General features: G+C 46.9%; 2 protein-coding genes across 4 annotated transcripts in view; one reads left to right on the top strand and one right to left on the bottom strand.

Annotated features, from left to right (window-relative positions):
• LOC101066666 (protein dispatched homolog 1) overlaps positions 1 to 11,387 on the bottom strand; it is a 134,757-nt gene extending 123,370 nt beyond the window's left edge. The window contains exon 1 of the mRNA XM_011611733.2: positions 10,826 to 11,387. The gene's annotated coding sequence lies outside the window, so the exon portion shown is untranslated. The remainder of the gene's footprint in view (positions 1 to 10,825) is intronic.
• A 1,335-nt stretch (positions 11,388 to 12,722) lies between these two features.
• Positions 12,723 to 21,365, top strand: part of hmbox1b (homeobox containing 1 b) — an 11,870-nt gene continuing 3,227 nt past the window's right edge. Inside the window, exons 1-9 of one of the 3 annotated variants that reach the window (XM_029849962.1) lie at positions 12,723 to 12,921; positions 14,763 to 15,419; positions 17,798 to 17,883; positions 18,154 to 18,264; positions 19,709 to 19,856; positions 19,990 to 20,072; positions 20,320 to 20,415; positions 20,942 to 21,036; positions 21,271 to 21,354. In XM_029849962.1, coding sequence (XP_029705822.1) covers positions 14,767 to 15,419; positions 17,798 to 17,883; positions 18,154 to 18,264; positions 19,709 to 19,856; positions 19,990 to 20,072; positions 20,320 to 20,415; positions 20,942 to 21,036; positions 21,271 to 21,354 — 1,356 coding nt within the window. In that variant the 5' untranslated portion in view covers positions 12,723 to 12,921; positions 14,763 to 14,766. Of the gene's footprint in view, positions 12,922 to 14,759; positions 15,420 to 17,797; positions 17,884 to 18,153; positions 18,265 to 19,708; positions 19,857 to 19,989; positions 20,073 to 20,319; positions 20,416 to 20,941; positions 21,037 to 21,270; positions 21,355 to 21,365 lie in introns of all 3 variants that reach the window. The other 2 variants (XM_029849963.1, XM_029849961.1) reach the window with 2 other exon arrangements.

Genomic DNA, 21,365 nt, shown 5'->3' with positions numbered 1-21,365 from the left:
GGAAGTAATTAGGAGAGCGGAGGGAATGACGATTGAATCATATAGACTAAAAAAAAAAAGTGCTCCAGCACCAACCGCCTAATTTATTGAGTTACATTTTTTTTTCATGCTACATTGAAACAGCAGCCAACAGCAGCAAATGACTCCAACTTAAAGGTGTCTCAAAGCTTTCTTCTACTTCCACAGATTAGATGTTTGGGTGTTGACATGGGCCAGGGTGAATGCTTATAGATGGCACTTCTCTAAGATCACAGAAAGCTCATTAGCGCCGGCCTGCTGTTGCATTCACTCAAACCAGACCAGACTTGATCGGAAGGGGGAATTCAAAGACAGGAGGAGGAGGAGGGAGGAGTGCAAGGGAACATATAGGTTCCCATTAATCCTCTAATGACTTCCTATATTTGGTATGAAATATAAAACAGAGGTAGCAAGGACAAAGACAGGAACACCAGTCGAGGACTGCGGTAATGCCTTTAATCCATTGTAATCCACCTTTAAGGTTACACACATTAGACAGGAGTTTGATCAGCTCGGGTATATGTCAGAGCATTACAACATCTGGATCCTGTAGTAGACGACAGCTCACTCCACCCCCCACCCCGTACTTCCTTATGTGAAAATTTGGAATTAGCAGAAACACAAAAACTTCTACTGCTTGACGTGAACTCGCAATATGCAAAACACAGGCGTCCTTAAAAAGGACCATATTGAAATGTGATTGAATGTGTCAGCAGGTCATAAAAGGCCCCCTTGAGATCAACGTAATTATGGAGGCTTTACATGAGAACTTTCCGGACCTGGGAGTGACCAGTATAGCGGGGAGGGGGGGGGGGGGGGGGGGGGGTGGTGGAGAACATACAAGGTCTTCCAGCTGCCTTCCATCAGCAGCTATAATAGACAGGAGAAAGGAGACACGAGCAAAGAAAAGAGGTTTTGTAACACCTGCAGCAGGGTGCCAGAAAACATTCCCGTGTCCTTCGGCCCCTTTGTGATGCACTCTATAAATCCTTGTGATTAGCTACAGTAGCAGCACAATTGCCACTTAAATCACCCAACAAGGAAGTGGCTGTGACCTCCAATCTGGGGAAATGTAATTTAGAGGAGAGTGATTAGTCTGGAAACAAAGCTGGCGCTGTTTATCTGAAGCAAGAAGACGGACGGACGGACGGACGGATGGACAGAGAAGTGCGATCCAGGTGTAACTGGGCATCAGACCAATAATTTTCTGATTAGGCAAGCTTGTAAAGCTAATAACACTGAGTCTATTATGAATATTTGTTCGGGGAAGGCAGGCACCACCAAACAAGACACAGATGTCCGTAAAGGAGCTGGCCCAATGATTTTGATACAGTTGACGGAGAAAAGTGTAAATCTCTGCATCAACATCTAGAAGACCTCTGCTTTTTTAATTGTGCTCGAAAGGCAGTATTCTGCAAACAGGAAAGACAGGCAGACCTAGGAGGTTGTGATCAATTTGTTTTTCTGGTTCATAGCTCAAGGCAGTTTTGAGCAGGTCTCTCTGTCTGCGCACAACATGTGTACCCAATGGGATTATCATATCTTGACCCTTCATCAAAGGGCGTCAATAATGGTTTTACAGACACCCACCAGAAGGAGAGGGACGGAAGGTCGTCTGAATAGTTGTGGCCTCATTCACGTACGGATTTGCAGCTTGACGCGACACAGAGCCGTGCTCTTGACGTTGTGAGAGCAGCCAGATGAGAGGCTCACTCCGATGACCAAGAGGACTCTGGTGGACTGGAATTGGGGAACGTTCGCACCCTGTGCAGGTTTCAATAGGGACGCGCCATTGCAGCCATTTTAATATTCAAGCTGGGAGCTCAAGACCTGTACATTTGGAGCATATTGTGTGTGTGTGTGTGTGTGTATGTGTGTGTGTGTGTCAGTCAGACAGTCAGTCTGTGCCAGAACCCTCTGCACCCATGGCGCCCAGCCTGCAGCGGGCCCCAAGTTACTGTCAGCTACCAGAACCCTAAAGCACAAACTGAGCATTGATGAAATGCTGCTCTAAAAACAGATTTGAGGCAGAACTCCTTTTCATTTACGTCTCGCTTTTATTCCAAAGGACGCTGCCAAAGAAAGGGAAGCCAGCCGCTAATGCAGGTGGGCAATAATGACATCTGACATCAGGTGGGGCAATAACACATGCTGTGCCATGAATATGGTTTTTGTCCACATGGAATGGTTTATGGTTCACATGGAAGGAAACTGGCAGTGAAAGAATAATGTCTGGTTCTTCACTAAATGGAAGCTCTCAGGTGCTTTGCAAATCAATGGGGACAAAGGCAAATAGTGAGACGTAAGAGCGGGGAAGAAGAAAATGGATGGAACGAAGGAAAGAAGTGTGATAAATGACTGGAAAGCTCCACAAGCATTTTGCTGTAATTTATAGACGGGCTTAAATGGGTGGACCATCTATCGTTCCTGTGCATACTGAAGTATTCACTGCCAGGCCCCTCCCTGAGAGCACCATCTCTGGTTTGTGTCCGACTAATCACGGGCCTCTGCGTGGAAGCAGATGGAAGCCGGGATGGAAAACAGAAAAAGCAGGAGGGAAGAGGGCAGTTGCAGTGAGTGCAAAATTTACTCTTGAAATATATCTTTGGCTGGAGAGCTCTAAATATGCCTTACACTTTCACATTTTTTATCACTTATTGAATGATAGTTTCAGACTTGTGGACGCCTTTGGGCAAAGAAGGGAAAGACAGCGAGGGGCAGCGATGCATTAGCGATGCATTAGTTGGAGACAGGACTCTGTGAAAGACATTAATGGTAGAATAATGTTGAGGACAGAGTCTAAAAAAGACAATAGACAGGCACATACTTCCATTACAGATGTAATGCACAGATGACATTATGAGACATCAATGAAACACAGCTGTAAAATGACTGCTCTTATTTAGGCCTGGTGGGAAAAATCAGCTCAATTTTGACACCCTAGTTGTTGTTCAGATGGCAGGAAATGTGTAAGAAACACAGACGCATCCAACAAATGACTGGAATAGGTGGAAATACCTGAAATATCTGGCATTTTTAAACTTTGTTTATTTGCTTTCAATTAATCCTGACGTTTCTCTGCCTCTACTGAGACCCAGGAGGACCTTTGGTTCACTTTGTTTGAGCATCACATTCAATTTTTATTGATTTTTTTCATCTCAAATGTATATCTTAAAACATTTTCTGTGGAGTATAAACGACAGTAATGTTGGGGAGGAAATATTAAGTGACATGGTAAAATATTGTGGGCTAGTACAATGATATTTTACCTCGCCATTTGTCCCTGGTGTTGGTAATGGTGTTAAAATTAAAACCTTGCACCTTGTGATTGGACAAACTACGTTGGCAATGAAGCCTTTGGCCCCAGAGGAATATAAAGGTAAAGCACAAGTCACAGGTAGGGAAAGTGCTGCTCTGTATAAGTGTAATGAAATAGGAGTCTGCATTTTCCATCTGTGCTACGTCCCGACCGCCACTGTGTCCAGTCTCAGTATTATGGGTCCCTACAGCGCCAGAAAACTACACCACAGCAAACGGTGCAGTCATACAATAAAGAGATTGTTGAGCGAGATGAAAGTTTCATCCAGAAAGCAATTTAGGAAGTGACCTTTTCAGCACAGAAGGTTTCTCAAGAAGCACACGTCACACCAGCATCAGGAGAAGAGGGTAGAAGGTGTGTGGGAGCGTCCGATCTCTCACTGTTGCAAACATTCCTTCCTGCAGGAGTTTCTAATACAGCCAACACTTACATGCGTTCAGCTTGCACTGGTTTAATCTGGCCAAGAGGTGGGGGGTGGGGTGTTTAACTGTGAAGGATGATGTGCAGACACATCGAAACAGGACAAAAGTCAATGAACCCAAATCAAAAACTAGGACTAACAAACTTGGTCAACGTGACTCGGAATCAACAGTTTGGGCAGATTTTTCTTCTTCCTCTTCCACATCTTCAAATCTCACCAGGGGAATGCGGATCCAGTCTTACGCAATAGTATTGGTTACATTCTCAACCATCAAGCATCGACAGCTTCTTGATGGTTCATGTCCACCTTTTGATGTTGATGGTTGATGTCCACTCTTTTTTTTTTGCATTTTAGAATCCAGATCTAATACAGTAACGCAGCAGGAAATTGCTTCCATCATCAGTGAACTCAAAGGCGACAGCAGAAGGATCTGCTACCAAATCAAGTAAATCCATTTTGGAAGGGAAGGGATCAACTACGTGAAGAGCTGGAGACAAAGGAATTCAGAGGTTAGCTGCTGAGAAATAAGGAGTCTCAATAGCCAGTACCATATTCCATATGTCCAGCATTACTCAACATTGGCTCATTGGAGTTCCTGTGGGGGCGAGTCTCTTCAGCCATTCACCACTATAGGCTGAGGGACTTCAGAGCACCTCCATTATATCGCCTCTGTATGGTGAGAAACGAGACACTGGTGGGAGTCGCAGAGAGAGAGAGAGACACGGAAAAGGATTAGAGGCGGAAGGGCTATGCTGCCTGAGATGGAAGGCAGCCAACAGTACTTAAATGGACAAGCAAGATCTGTGTTCCTTTGTTCTCACACTTGCACCCGACGTTCAGCTCCAGAATGTTTACCATGATATCACAGCAACCCTCCCTTTACAGACTTGCTCATCCGTTGCTCAGTCAATTCCTCTAGTGCCCCCCCCTTTCTCTTTTAATCACATCTAATCTGTCAGTTGCCGACGGGATGGAGGGTGACGTCTGGCTGAGGAAGATGAGGAATGTTGTCACCTATGAAGAAGAATGGCTGGCTAGATTAAACTCACTCCTGGCTTAGAAACCAGCAGGTGACTCAATAAAGGTGTGAGAAAGGATGGATCCACTCCTTTATTAGCAACTACTTCCAACAAGAGGATCCAAGATCTTCACCCTTAGATTCAAAGTGATCTTAAACAAAGGCTAACGATAAACCAGCTGCCTTTAAAGGCAGTGAAATCCATTTAAAACCTCCAAAAGCTTGTTCCACTTTGCAGTTTTCTTTTGGCAGAGTTCAAAGGGATAGTTTCAAAAACAATATTGAGGAAATGCAACCCCATCAAGATTAGTCCAGATATTTTTAAACTCTGGCCCGGTTTCTTTCGATACACTCTGACCAGCGTGAGTCCCATTCAACATTCTTTTGGGAAAACGACTCAAAACCCTCCGACGCTCTGAGATGGAAGTGTTAAAACCCCACTTTTATTGATCTGAACATCCTAGTACAGTGTTATCAGTTGGCTTTTGACCCCCTTCCTGGTTCTTCTGAACAGTAACCTTTTAAAATCCATAACAAATCCATTTTCTTAAAGTATTTAAACTTTTGAACTCTCCATTACTTAATTTAAGTCAAGATCAGGATCTCTTTGATATATTTTAGTACAAATTGATACAAAGTCCAAGTCTGAGAAAAATTTCATATTCAAACTGAATTTTACAAAAACAAAAGATCAATTTATTCAGGCTAAAGTCTTTATGCACAAACGAATCAACGTGCAGCAGCAATGACCTTTCATTTTCACCACCACTCGGATGGTTTGTGCCGTCTGGTTCGTACTAAGGTGGCAAAAGTTGAGCTAAGCAACTTGAGCGAGTAGATTCCTGATGTGTCAGATCAGTTGACCCCCCCCCCTGCTGGAGCTTCCAGTCTGAGCCCTGATTCATTAATTCAGCAGCAGATGGCAGGACGGCCGAGGCCATAACTTGTGATGGAAATATCAGTCTGCTTTATTGCCTCAACAATCCGTTTGTCCATTTATTAAAATCTTTGAGCTGGTTCTGCACAAAGACCCCAGTGAGGACGATAAGGTTAGTCTGGGGCTAAGTGAGCCCCTGACTGGGAAGCATATGAGCCAAATAGGATTGGACAAGGCCCAGAGCTCCAGGGTCAGGCCACAGCAAGGAGCATGTGTCCCAATGAGGGAATATCTCGCTGCTCCTTCAGCTGGGCAACATTCTTCAGTTTGTGCAACAAATCCTAATGAGGCTGGTCTCTGTAGGCAGAGTGGGAGTCCTGTCCAGGACGATTTGTCTTAGACAGCCACAGAAAGATGCAGTGAAGCAACGCACAAACCATCAGTGATGAGGAGAGAACACCATGCCAATAGCAGAAAATATTACATCTGGACGTTCCTCCAGCTATAGGAAGGTGTTGACGCATCATCAGATGATGCCCTTGCAGTTATATTTAGTAGTTTCCCTTGGAATAAGCATATTTCCTATGCCTCCACAGTATAGCTGAGAGCTTCTAAATTACAACGAGTTAGACGGGTTTGATGTGGTTAAAAATGAAAAAGAACATCTATCAGAATACAGTGTAGTAGTCCCCATTAAAAGGCACAACCTGAAACGATCTAGGCTCATGTGCAATGAACAGATGATGTAGACAATGGAAGGTGAGCAGCATCCTAAGCAGAACGGGGGAAAAGGAAAGGAGAAATTGACAGCTGGTTAAATAGAATGCTTGAATGTTATACAGTGATAACCTCTGACAACTTTTTTGAGCACTTTTTGCCACAACTGGGCCAGAATAAAACAGTGGCACTAATAGAGAACACCTGCTCCTCCTCAGTGCCTGTCAGTATATCAGATATACAAACAGTGGCAGCTGTGGTGCAAGCAGCGATATGGAAAAGCACGTGATTGGAAGACAGAGAGGAAGCTTGTTTCTCACAGCGCTCTTCCCACCCGCGACCCTTTCCGGCTCGCCCAGCCCAGAGTGTATCTGCAGATGCCTTATAATATTTCACATATGCTTTTTAAAGACAACCATGCCCTATAGATTTCTTTAATCTAAAGCCCAGGAACCAAAAGTAAAAGGACCCATTTGCCCACCTGCTTCCAATTAGGCGTTCCATAAAGAGGGTCCGGTAGTTGCTGTGATGGATGCTTTTAAAAGATGCCATGATAGGATCCATGCCTGGGACTGCTGAGGCTCATGTTTGTGGTGTCCTCCACTTACCACAGACGCAGCCATTCATTCACTCTTCATCCTCTTACGAGCTGAATATTAAGCAGTGGTGGTGACTCCTGTGTTTAGTCTTAATTCACATGTCTGTTTGCATTAAATGGACCACCAACAGCATTGTTACCCCGCTGCTCCCACCGCTCGCTGGGAAAGGCCATTACCTCTAGAGGTCATTCCTCCTCACTTATGACATGAAAAACTAAATATATTCATTTGTTTTGGCAAGAAACAAATTCAAATTTATGGCCAAAGCAGGCCGCAGACCTGGAACATTCTTCCTTCAGTGGTTGCACACGTCCATCATGTCATCAGCAAAGACCCAAATCTGTGCGGAGCATTGACATCTCTATGAAAACAGACAGAGATTTGGGGGGGGGGGGGTTCGTGAGAGTCCAGAGGGCCCACCAGGGGCATCATCCTTCAGCTTCACATCAAAGAAAGCGCCTGCAGAGGTTTGAATTATGAGCAACAAGTGTGCATTCTGGTGTCCACCACCTCCTGGTCCGATTCCCTCGTGCCACCGCGAGGAGAAGAAACAGAAGAGGGCTGATCGTAAGAGCAGATAGACAGTGCCAACAACTGCATTCATCAACAGTACAAAAGGTCACTGGGGTCAGCAGGTCTTTGCTGACTCATCACTCCGCAACGCCACCGGGTGGAAAAAATCTTAAAGTCACACCATGCTATTAAGATTCATTCAGGGTGTGACGCAAAACATGGATGTCTGCTACAGGTAAAAGTAGAAAAAATTAAATCAAATTCTATCAGAAAACACACTGAAGTTAAAAAAAAAAAAGCTGGCAAAGCCGAAAGACTGATGAACATCTGGTCCTACCACATAAACAAGACAGCAAGCGTGCCATCAAGGAGGAGGATTTCAACGGGTGATGATGCCAAATTAGCAACAAAATGTCAATTTTGTTTCCTGGATACCTTTAGACTGGCGACAGAAAGATGAGCTGAGACTGAATTAGAAACGCCAAGGCTGCCTTACTAAAAAAGACAAAATTCTCTGGAAGAAAACCCCCCGAAACGTGCCCAGATTGAGACCGGGCCAAAAATGAGATGGTGAGCAGCTGCTGACGCCAGCTGTCTGGGCCAGTTGCTCATGGAGGCGGCAGGCCAGGATGGAGGGATTCAGAGACGTTCAGAAAAACTGAAGAGGACATAAAAAGGAGGAAAGGGAAACCAGCTGAGAGGACGGACCTTAAAAGAAATAAATATGTGGCACTCTGGGGAGCGCTCGACAAATGCAAATCAGGACATATTTGGCTGGATAACAGCTATGGACCAGGCTCCAGTTCCCATACTGACTTGTCACTAAACCACTGATACACAGGTATAAGAACTGGTCTGGGTTTTATTAAAAAAAAAACAAAAAAAAAAAACACAGGCAGATTCATTTGAATAGAGGAATTGGTCCCAAAATAATATCTGAGAGGTGTTATTAGATCAGACCTGTGACATTTCAAAATGGCCAAAAGGCTACGGTGCCATCAGAAGATGTAAACAGGTTTGCAACGTTCATAAAACTAGATTAAATGCATGTTTTTAGAGGAAATTGGAACCATTGAGGATTGGGACTTTTTTTTTTAAAAAAAACAAAAAACATTTGCATTCCACGTTTGGAGCAACTGCTCCTTTTATTTCCACATAGCACACATCTGTACATTATCAGGATGGTGTACAGATGCTCAGAATTCCTATTTGCTGACTTGTCATTCAAACTGCTCCACATGAGCAGCACGTTCCTGCACTCAGACACCCACACAGTGTTATATGCAGGATTACAGGTACCAGGTTATTGAGTCATTTCATATATATCTATATGTGTGTGTGTGTGTGTGTGTGTGTGTGTGTGTGTGTGTGTGTGTGTGTGTGTGTGTGTGTGACTAAATGGACAAAGAATGCTCTGCCGACGCTTCCTCTGTTGTCACAATTAATGACCCTGTGGAAAGCATAAACTCAAAGGACGGAGTCCCTGGGTATTATGGGAATCCAAACCAACGACTGCCCCCTAGTGGTTCTAAACAACACCAGCAACAGCGAGCAGAGATCAGCTGAGCCGTTAAATATAGAACAAAGTATAACAAATGCGTGTATTGGTTGCAGTAATATTTAGAAAATAAGTTCAAAATGTGAAAGTTCTGTGGGTTTAAATGTCAATAGTTTGATACCTTGTGTCTAACTGAGAAATCATTACTGAGATGAGCAGAATTACACCTGCGGCTCTACGCTGCTTTGGAGACGGAGGGGAAAAACCTCACAAAAAAATACTCACCAAAAGTTCTGTTGATGTTTTCCTGGTGTTGAGCTCACCTGGCAACCTCCAGAAAAATCTGATGTGAGAGGAAAAACAGAAAACTTATTGAAATAAACAGTGCCACATTCAGAAAGTCACATTTATTGTGTGATAACTATATATACTACCTTTTTTAAAACTTCCATCCAGATTAAAGTCCCGGTGTTGTCTACTTTAATTAAAGTATAAGTGCTTCGGGCAAATATCTTGTTTCTCAAACACATGATTTTCATTGTTTAAATTCTTCCTTTTTTGTCACAATACATTCATATGATGCTGAGGATCCGTAAGAGGATTAGGTGGTAATGCTCATGAGAAAAGCACGTCTCAGGCTCTGTCGAGTTTTTTCCTCATCAACTGCTTCAAAACTCTATGGCCATCTCAAACATTTGCTCCAATTAGTTGTTAAAATAAAAAAAATTAAAATTAGAGTAGTATATGGATGCAATTATTCATGCGGAGGATTCTATTTCCAAATAATCTTTTCCCAGATGTGACTCTGATCAAGGCACAATATCACGTGTTGTTTCATCTACTGTCACCATGACGACCTCTATACGGTCCTGGAACCGTCCTCATCCTGGGCTGTGAGCAACTCCTCCTGCAGCCTGTCTGCCCTCTCATTAGGAGCATGTGGACATATGGCGACCTTGCACACTACTTATAAACTTGTTACATTTCACAGAACTTAACTTTTTTACCCAGTGGACCGTAAACCCAGTCATCAATGGGTTAAATATTGGTGTTGCCTCAATTCATGCGATCAATTAACATATCTCATTGAGACCGGGGAGGAGTAATATGAATGATCAATTGTTGGATTTAATATAAATTGGTGAGAGGAAAAACCCCAAAATTTCAAAAACAACACCAACATCAGTTGATGACGACGACTTGCGCGGTCGGCTGAAACCAATTGGACTTCATTTCCCAGCAGGCATTGCAACAATCCAGCGCTCTCACGCTGGACAGCTGTTTAAATAAATGAGTTGATGAAGTGAGTTGGCTCCGTTCGGTGAACGTTTAGTGGAATAAACCCATGATATCATAGTATTTTCCAAAGAAATCCACTCAGTTGTTGTGGTATTTTATACGATGGTGCTCTGAGCTAGGTCGCAGTGGGGAACTCTGATCGATTTAACGCAAGTTTGGCCAACTCCCGAAAATCAAAGCTTCCACTTTTATCATGTTTCCGTGCCACCTAAGTTACGGTCACTGTTATTGTCGCCTCGGCCTTTAACGTTTAGTGGGTTCTCCTCAGACCCCGGAGTCGCGCTAACGTTAACGTTTAATTTAACAACAGAGCTGGATTATCAAGCCAAAACCGTAGCGACACCACGGGCTTCGGCTCCTCGTCCTCGAAGCTCGTCTCACCCTTTACTGGGACTTTGTCCCCGCAAGCGTCGCAGCTGATCGGTGCTTTCCCGAGGCTAGCTGAGGCTAGCTGCTAGCCGCCTGCAGCTAGCCTGGCTGCCAAGAACAGCTGGCCAGACAACAGCGGCTTCCTTTCCTTTATCCCACAAGCTCCCCGAGACTCACCTGCTTCCCTCGGACTAGGACGGCGAACCGTGCGAGGAAGGAGCGCTGCGACGGGACTGGTCCCCTGTTCCGGACTTGAGTCGCTTTTTAGTCTTGATGGTGATGGACCTTCGGTCCGCGGAGCATCCAGCGTGTTTGGAGAGCAGCTGCGCACTGAGGTGCTGGAGCGGAGCCTGGTCCCGTCCCGGGGACTGCAAGTGTGCAGAGCCCCGCTCCAGAAGCAGAAACGCTGAATAAGAGTTCACACTTCTCATATCCAGATTTATCTACAACAGTGCAGATGGAAAGAGTTTTGTCCTTGTTGCACTGCAGCACCAACACACCAAATTATCCCTCTTGTTGAAAATTCTTTAGAGGAAATACTTGAAAATAAACTCAGTCATAAATATACTAACAAATATGTAAATAAATAAGCCATTTTCTGATGTGTTCATTGTTTACCACTGGCCACACGGGGGCAGTACGACCACTAGACTGTAAATGGAATATTTGATCTCATTTATGACACAATTTCCCTCTGTTGAAGGCAAATGTGGCTCCATAAAGTTTTATGAGGATTGTGTCCAATATTAATCTATTTCGGTGACTGCTGAAGGCCTGATCTGTTATGGGATGCTTGTTTGAGTGTTCCCACCTTTAGTCCTTTGCATGGCCCGTGGGTCCGACTTTATGTGGTACAACACTTAACATTTTGAATTGGAATCATAACACAAAACTTGTTTCACGTTACGAGCAAAATGGGTGTACAATAGAACGCAACAGAAATGTTTAATGGTTTTAACGGGCTGCTTTTCAGACAAACTGTCTAATTGATGCACATGTTAATTTAGCCACCTGGATCCATTTCCATGAAGAATTAAACATCTAAGATTTCTGTTGACTGCTGATTTTCCTGAAGTCATCAAGATGAAAAATCAGCATATTCTCATGACATTTGGTCCTTCCCTTGTTTCTGAATAGTCCTAAGTAAGAAACCTGACCTATAAAATTAGCAAATATCTGCGGATTGTAAAATATAAACCATTAAAGATTCCAAGAAATGGCCACCATTACTGGTAGTTCTGCTGCTCAAATTCAACTTTCTTTCAATGATATGTGTCCCTCAGTGCTGGTAACGATTCCTCACATTAAGAAATGATCACTTGGGCATCGTGGATCACAAAAGCCGACACCAGCACAACCCTACGTACAGATGTCCTAAATGCGTTGTCGTTTCCTGCACTGAAATGATTCGAATGAAAAAAAAAATGTTTTGTCCTCCACAGCTACGGCTGATCAGTATTTTATACATAAAATCTGTTCAACTGAAAAGAATTGATTTCCTCTGCGCAGAAATAAAATGCTGACTGACTTTCTGTTAACAGATTATGTAAATAAAAGCGTCACAGCCACAAGAGTAAAAGTGTGAAATCATGAAGAATTCTAGATCTTTTTCATGGTAATTTCACATATGGAAAAAAATCTATTTGATTCAACACCTGTCGGTTTTCCAACCCATCAGGCTCTGATGCGGCATGCGTTAAACCACAAATGTAACTGAAATATTATACAGTTACTGCATTAAAATCGGCTGAGGTTACAGATTAAATGCTCGTGTGTTTACGTTTGAATCAGAGCAACATTATCCATCCAATACAATAGTTGACATACTATTTACAGGAGTGAATTTAAACATAATACTGTACATCCCCCAATGTCCATGCGGACACTCTTGATCAGGGAGCGCGGCAGAAGGCAGCAGTCGCGGTGGTCACATTAAAAACTGCATCGCCTTTATGACAAGCGCGGCTCTCCTCGCGGTGCGGTCTGGGATTTGTAGTTTCCAGCGAACAGAGCACGGCCGCGCGGCAGCGGCCTCCGCCGGAGCGGAACTACAGTTCCCTCAGAGCTCCTCGGAGGTGTTAGTTGTCAATATGGCTGTTGTCAGACAGACAAAGCGGAGAGGCAAATAATTCGCCTCTGATTAGAAATCCTTGGGAAGGGGTCGGACGGGGCACAGTCGTCTTATTGCTTTGTCGGTCGGCTGCAGTGAAACACGCAGCGGCTCTTCACTACATTTCTCAAGTTAAATGGTTAAGTGGGCGATTTGAAGCGAGGTAAGCCTTGTTCTTAGCCACCTACAAGACGGAAAGTAATGTTGAATAATATCAAATGTGCGTTAGCCAGCATCGGCGGCTAACGTCAGCTAACATTAGAATCAGTGTGGGCACCGCTAGCTTGTGCTAATAACGCTCAGTGCTACAGAAATAGCATGTGAAGTTGCGGATCGTCCTCTGCGATGCCTTTGGGCTGTTGTCAGCGCACAATCAGTGACAGTTGTAACTTATTGGAGCTAGTGGGAGCGATCCAAGGATGGAGCTGGCTAATCTGATATCACCCCAGCCTCAGAAACATTTGCTAGCCTTAGCTCTTGGGCAAAGGGCGTGAAAGCTCGCATCACCTGCCTGCAGTGTGGAGAAGAGCGACTTATTTGGAGCCCACTGCAGGCCCTGTTGGCTGCAAAGAGACGCGTCTAGGAGGGGGCAAAGCCACGTTTCGGATCAGTTTTAGGATACTTCTTAAAAACTTCCAGCGAGACGGGGGTTTGGTGCCAGCATTTATGCAACGGCAGCCGCTGAGATTTATCCGATGTCTTCCTCTCATCCACGAGTTTTCCACAGGAGCTGAAGTAGTTTAGAGCGTTTCACCGATGACCAGGGCAAAATAACTTGTGTTGTGTGAGTTGTGGGCAAAGTGAAGTTTGCTCAACCATCCTCCAAACACACACCTGCTTTTTTGCCTTTTGCCACCATAGAAAGCGACAAATGAGCCCATCCTCAACTTTTTCCTGCTTTTCTGCCCTGTCTGTTAACCTGAGGGACTGAACAGTGGGCCACTGTAGGACATTAAGTCAGTCCCGTGCAAAGATTAACCCCAACTGGGTTTTAACCAGTTCAAATGGCTCCAGCCAAATGGGGGAGTTGGGAACAGAATCTGTAATGATTTCAAATGCTTGGAATAGGAAGAAATCAGAGAATGCTTGTCGGAGTACATCTATGTGGAATGTGGCATGTTTTAGCCGCTTTCCTCATGAATTCTTTATATTGCGTAGCGCCTCTGCTTTGGGTAAATGTGTCTGAAATGTCTGCAGCGTTACTACCATCGTCGGTTTCTACATTATAAGTTAATAACGGTGCTTTGCTTGCAAGACATTTGCGCTTTTTCCCACCGTCCTGTTCGCAGCTTCCACTGTCACTGATGTAGAACAATGCCAGTGACCCCTTTTAAACCATTTATCATATCAGCATAGGTTGAGCTGGCAGGCAAGATGGAAAATCTGCCGCAGTCTGATTCTAGTTGCATTGATTTTGAGCCCAGCAAATTGCTTATGAAAAACATAGAGCGTGGGTGGTGTGCAGAGCCGGGGATATAATGTAGCTCTTAAAGAACGGCAGTCAGAATGTTAAGATAGCATCAGCTGTCAAGGTGACTCCGGCACTCTGCGTGTGTTGCCTGCCGCTTCCCAAAAATAGCAGATTTTTTTTGAATGCCCTGCCCCTCCCTTTCTTTTTCTTTCACACTTCTGTCTCACTCTTGTCTTCTTTTTTTCTCCCTTGTCTTCATACTTGCTGCCTATTTCCTTGTCTTTCCTCCTCTCCCAGCCCCCTTTTGCTTCACCATTCTAATGCTTATTCACAACCGCTCGCTCGTCTTTTACATCCTCCTCATTTTCTCCCCAGCTGCAGTTGCATTCCTTTACACTCTTTTCCTACTTAATCCTCTCCATTCTTCCTTATCTCCCCGACTCTGCTCCTTCTGTTCTACATCTCTCTTTCCCTCTTCCCATTTTCCCCCTGGATCTGGAGTATCCACTTGTCTTTTCGAACCCCCACCCCTCCATGTTCCCTCGCTCCCTCCTCCTCCTCACAAACTGTCTATCTTGTCTCTTGTCCAGCAGCAGGATGTCTGACTTCAGCGAGGAGCCGCGCTTCACCATCGAGCAGATAGATCTGCTGCAGCGGCTGCGTCGCACCGGTATGACCAAGCAGGAGATCCTGCACGCGCTTGACACTCTGGACCGGCTGGACCGGGAGCACGGTGACAAGTTTGGCCATCGAACCTCTTCTTCCTCGTCCTCATTGTCCTACGGCGCCGGTGGGGCAAACAACACCTCTGCCTCCAATGCTACTACATCACTCAACAGCACCACCTCTGCCTCGGCGGCCGCCACCTCCTCCGCGTCCTGCAACGGCAACAACAGCTCCGAGGGCAACGCCGCCGATCACTTGGCGGCACCCGCCGCGTCTTCCACGACTTCCAAAATCTCCACCGCCACACAGACGCAGTTTGGCAGCGGAGGACTTTCACCATCCCCCGGCAACAACTACGACACGTCCCCGCCTCCGGGGCCTCCGCCGCCATCAGCCATCCTGCCCTCGCCGGTTTCTCTCGTGGCGCTGTCCCAGAACGGCCGGGACAGCCTGGCGGCCACGCCGAACGGGAAGTTGTCCCCGCCAAGGTACCCAGTGAACAGTTCGGCCGCGGCGCGAGCGTTTGGGTTTGAAGCCGCAGAAGAAGACCTGGACATCGACGACAAGGTGGAGGAGCTGATGAGGTCAGTGGTGTGGAGGCGAAAGACTCGAGAAGCATTTTAGGATCTCAGCTCTGACCCACGGGGTTCTGACAAAATAATAGATACAGTCTGGGATGGTGGCAGTCAGGTTCTCTCAGCTGAATCCACTAAAGATCCCTCTCCAAACAATGCAAATAGCTTTTGATCAAAAGCCCCATGGCTTATTGTAGCAGCCATTGGCTCATTGTCTTCATAATGAGGTGCCAGAGCTGAAATTAGCTGTGGGAAAATTAATACAGTCACAGGGAAAATGGCTGCATTGCGTTGACTTCAAAAAGAAAACTCTTCTTGAAACAGCACTTGGGGGGGAAAAAGCAGCGGCTCCAGTGTTTGTCCTGGAGCTGCTGGACGTCTCGGGGTATGAGACACCTTATTATGGTGACGATTATGATTCCATCAAATCAAATGAGCAAACTCTGACTCAGGAAAAGTTTTCCGCACCAGGACGTGACAGTTGTGGAGGAAGAATGAGAACGGATCTGTCAGAGACCGCTGATGGTTGCTGGTTTAATTCCTTCAGCTGGCCCGTGGTACCCTCACTGCGGCCGCTGCTCGTCGGTCGCGTTCCGTTGTGGAAAATTGTTTCAATGCTTTACCGTTCCAGCAAAACGTCGTCCGTTTCTTTTGTCCCCACTGTTGTTGGCAGTGAGTGCACTGGTTAATGGGCAGTAGTGGACAGGGGACACGATGACGGCCCCCGACTCGTCGATGTGTTTTTCAAAATAGATATTTAATATTTGTGTAACCTGGGTGGTAGGTGGCTGCCGTTGACTTCAGTGTTTTCTAGACTAAACGCCAGCTCCAGGCTGACAGCAGCCGGCTGAAAAGTCGCTGCAGACCTACTTCAAGTTGAATAAATTGCTATTTTTGTGTGTGTTATCTACTAACTATCCTAGTGAGACCAGATCGGGACATTTGTCCTGCAGGGACGGAGGTCCACAAGTGTATTCGGGGGTTCTGAAGAAGAAGATTTTCCCACCATAAGGGAAGTTATTGGTAAAGCCGCGGGGTTGGAGAAGGCTTGTGGACGGACGGATGGACGTGTTCACCTATTAAAGGGGCAGATAAAATGACACGGTAACAGTGGTATTTGGATTATAGTCACACATCGGGTCGCTGCCGTGGCTGTGCTGGTCTATTATTGGCTGTGTTGTTGTTAGACGCCTCTTGTCTCCCCTCAACACTGGCGGCAGAAATAGACATTGAGCGTCCAGGCTAAATGTCCTGATTCTGCATCGTCCTCAGAAAGCCTGGCAGGTGAAAAAGTGGTAAAAGGCTCATGTAGAGCTCTGCAGCGTCTGGCTCTTTAGGACCGCAGGGGCATAATATGTGTTTTTCAGTTTGCCGCTGATCCAGGCATCCTTTTGAGTCTCCCCTCTTTAAGCGCACATTTCCGTCTCTGCAGGGGTCCGGCCTCGGAGCTGGCATCCAGCTCATCGCCCGCCCTCTTCCGCCTCGGTCTCGCACAGCCGCTCGCGCGATATTGATTCACCGGTGTCGATAAAAGCAGCATTTTTTTGTGCTCTAATTTTAGCCGCTGGTTGAGGAGGGCGATTGTGGACGTCAAGAGTCTGATGCAGTCGAGTTTCACGTCTTCTGACCGTCTCTCCCACCCGTGCCTCGAGGGTTTAGGCTCTCGCATTGCTACCAAAACTGTGACGCTGTACCTGGGAGAGGAAGACGGTCACATGCTTGCTGCTGCGCGATTCCTGATGCAACTGTCTGTTCTCGTATATGCATAAGGGAAGGTACCGGGCTGGGATCCAGTGGGTAGGCTGGGTACACTGGGTGACACATGTTCACTCAAGACCGTCAATTAGTGCAAGTCTCTGCCTGTTTTCCTTTCAGCTGCAGTCTGAGACGGTGGAAACGTGTCGGCTTGATACATATATATAATATGGATTAGCTGACTGTGGCTGAATCCATTTAAATCTGCACAGCCTTGGTCTTTGTGTTGCTCTGAAATGTGCTGCTGATTACACGGGAGCCCTGGAGCAAAGAACAATGCATCGATAGTGCTGTCAAAATGCAGCACAGACAAAAAAAACCCCATCAGAGCTGTGATTTTTGTACTTTTCCACATGAGTAAGTACAGTCCTGAAACAGATTTGATTAGCTGATAAGAGGTGCAAAGAGTTCCACAGCACACCAGCAGCGATGATGAGCGCCGATGTCGCGGAGACGATGGTGCGGGAGCAATTAAAACATGTAAATCCATGTAAATGCTGCCATTTTCAGGCTCAGGGCTTTTTAATATTCTTCCATTTTGCCCCATTGAATCCAATAAAAAGCCTCTTTGAGAGGATCTCCGGGTGTATGTGTGTGTCGCGTGAGTGGTGCATTCCTCTGTTTGTCTGCAGGAGGGACAGCAGTATGGTGAAAGAGGAAATCAAAGCCTTCCTGGGGAACAGGAGGATCTCTCAGGCAGTGGTGGCACAGGTCACTGGTGAGTGGACACACACTCGGGGCTACATTGTTGATTTAACAACGCAAATGGCTTTGACATGAGTGTCTTTTGATTTGTAAAACTGAAGCCTGTCTGCTACTTAAGAGTTGAAGGAGCCACAATTAGTCCAAAGGACGGCCTGCTGTCCACAAGTGGTTGGAATCTTTGCTTCACTTCTCAGGGTGGAAGACTTTGTTGCTTCCATTTTTCTAAAGCTCGTGTATGAATTGTTAGGAACACTTTGTAATTCGTTGAGTGGCTGTTTTCCAGGGATCAGCCAGAGCAGGATCTCCCACTGGCTGCTGCAGCATGGCTCCGACCTGAGCGAGCAGAAGAAGAGGGCCTTCTACCGCTGGTACACGCTGGAGAAAACCACCCCAGGTAGCTGGAGGTCCAGAAGGCCTTTGCTCTCCCTTTTTCACAGCAGCTTGTTTGAGTGGACTGAGAGGACGAATGCTAATGCCTGGAAGCTAACGCCAGACTGTTGTTAGCCGTGTTTCCACAGGGTGGCATCCACACAACGATGGGCTTCTGTTTGAAATCATTTATTTGGCCTTCAGCTGTGATCCTCTTTATGTTGTACCGTTGGTGTTTAAATGGCCGACTCAGCGTTAATCATATTTCACGTGCTACAGGGCCGTCATATGTGCAATCTGTCTGTCTGTCTGCGTCTCCCTCACTCCTCCTCCACTCGTACTCGAGGCGTGACTTTAGTAGAGACGCTTTCTGAGCTCGTTATTCATTCTAGATGATTTACAATTGAACTGATCCACAGGTGATGCGACACGAGTTCTATTAAACACATCTGGTTGCCGCCATCCTCTTCCAGTGGCTGCAGCTTTCAGCCAGGAGAAGATGTTGGCGTCTAAACGTCACACAGCACCCCCCAGTTAGCAGCTCGGTAGTTCTGGCCAGTCACCAACCATCTTCTCCCGGCGCCATCTGCCCTCCTACTCCAGAGCCAACAAGAGGCTCTCGGCTGCCTCCCCAACCTCCGTCCAGCTGTCTCCCTCTTCCTTCTTGCTGTCCTCAGAGCTGGAAGCAGTTCCCACGTAGACTGTGCTGGGAAACCTCTGCAGCCCACCTGAACTGGGAAGAAGCAGGTCCCTGCATTGTTGGACCAGGTGCTGGTATGTGGTGGGTTTCTTCTGAGACCCTCTCTCTATGGGGCCCAGGATGACCTCCAGCAGGCCGTGTCGGGCCCCAGCTGCATGACCGTGCTGTCTTCATTGGCTGGCTGACTGGATGAGTCCTGCGGTGGATCCGCCCTGAGACGATGGGAGAGATGGGCCACTGATGCTTCCCGTCTGGGAAAACGTTGTTCCTCGTAGGCGCTGCTGCTGGCTCATGGTGGCGGCTCAGTCCTCAGCTCCTCCCTCACACTGGAACTGTAAATGGTTAACAGTGTAAACGGCGCCTGCATCGGACACGTGCACCGTGTCAACCTCCACCCAGACAGCAGACCCCCCCCCCCCCCCCCCGAGGCTTCGCTTGTCCTCTGCGGCATGTTCCTCGATGGCGTGCTGCCAGCAGCTGCTATTTCTGTCCAGAGCGGGTCGGTCCAGCTGGGCTCAGCTCTGCACACGGGCCTCCATCACCGCTGCAGAGGAAACCCGCTGCTCCTTCAAGCCGACAGGCCGGCGGGCGCAAGGTGACGCTGCGCAGGGCGCCGCCTTCTGCGCCTGCTGTTCATCCCTGCGGTCCAGTCTGATGTGGCTGCTCCAGTTCCATTCTGGGTCTTGGGGGGGGTTATACAACGCAGGGTTCTGTCTGGACCAGCTCCGTCCGTCCATTTGCACTCAACATTGACCTTTTCTGACACAAGGTGCCACCCTGAATATGCGGCCGTTGCCCATGGAGGAGATGGAGTGGCGGCAGACCCCGCCCCCGATCGCCACGGCCCCCGGAACCTTCCGGCTGCGTCGAGGAAGCCGCTTCACTTGGAGAAAAGAGTGTTTGGCCGTGATGGAGAGGTGAGCTGGGAGGGAGGACGGGCCCGTTTCATAACTTTTCTTATTTCCACACGGATTTAAACAGATGAGTCTCAATATTGGCTCTGTGCCAGCACGCGCTACTAAACCGTTGACACTGCGCTGCTATTTATAGCTACTTCAACGACAACCAGTACCCAGACGAGGCCAAACGGGAGGAAATAGCAAACGCCTGCAACGCTGTGATTCAGAAACCAGGTAAAATCAGACTTTACCGTTACCGTAATGTCCGATTCTGACCCAGAATAGAAGCCCGGCAGCACCGGCGCCACCTCCTGTCTCATTTCGCCGCATCTTCATTGGGGCCTGGTGCTTTTGTTGCATGAGGATTATTCCGAGGCAGCGAGAGTCATTACCGAGAGCAGAAAACGCCGATAGAGCAAATCTGTCGGGTGGAGGTTACTGTGACGTCAGGTCGGTTCATTTCATTTGTCGCCTTCTTTAGGGAAGAAGCTGTCCGACCTGGAGCGGGTCACCTCGCTCAAGGTCTATAACTGGTTCGCCAACCGCCGCAAAGAGATCAAGAGACGGGCCAACATTGGTAACGTATAGCCGCCGTCTTGGCCGTTCCGTGGGGATGTCCGAGTCATAAAGCAGACGATTATTAACCGCTGACAGGACGCGCCTCACACACTCTGACTTTATGGAGACAGAGGCGCCTCACGCCTTTATGGAGACAGAGGCGCCTCACACGCCTTTATGGAGACAGAGGCGCCTCACGCCTTTTAGTGGAGTGAAGGTTCCAGCGGCGGCGTTCAATCGACTGTGTAAAGTCAACACAATGCCGATTTTTCCTGCCTTTTTTCGCCACTTTCTTCTTTTGTTTATCACATTTACTATGTGTTATATTTATTATTTCTAATTCTTACACCTTCTTTGCTTTGGGAGGGAGGGAGGGAGGGGGGGGGGGGGTCACAGGTTGCTTCTTTGGACGTCAGAACCAATTTAGCTCAGCCGCCTCACACCCTCCTCCCGAACCTGCGGTTGGAGTTAGCGTTGGTAATAAAGCGCAAAGGGAAGCATTCATCATTTCCCATAAATCTAATAATCCATACTCTTCCTCCAAGAAGCCACAATCCTGGAGAGTCATGGGATAGACGTTCAGAGCCCAGGAGGACACTCCAACAGTGACGACATTGACGGAAACGACTTCTCAGAGCAGGTAGAGAGAAATTATAGATCCCAAAAGACAATTAAAAGCAGATTTAATGTTCCAGTCGGGGCTGTAGATGACAGGGCGGATTAAAGAGTTTTATGTTGCCCTGCCTCGCCGTTGCTCCGCCCCTCTATTGAGGATGCGCTCAAAGATTCCCACCAGTTGATCAGGACTGAACCGGTCTGAGTGGATATTTAACTGTCTGTTAGCTGGTTTATTGATAGCTCCTCTCAACCTCAGGCATGCGATCTGCCCTATTTTGACAAGAGACCTCTCAGCCGACCTTTTGGCCTTTACCGTCTGGAGCCCACCTCCCCGACACAGGTACGGTGTGG

This window comes from Takifugu rubripes, chromosome 16 (assembly GCF_901000725.2).
Source record: "Takifugu rubripes chromosome 16, fTakRub1.2, whole genome shotgun sequence".
Classification (NCBI taxonomy): domain Eukaryota; kingdom Metazoa; phylum Chordata; class Actinopteri; order Tetraodontiformes; family Tetraodontidae; genus Takifugu; species Takifugu rubripes.
The sequence above is the reverse complement of the archived record's forward strand: the minus strand, read 5'-3'. Positions and strand labels throughout refer to the sequence as shown.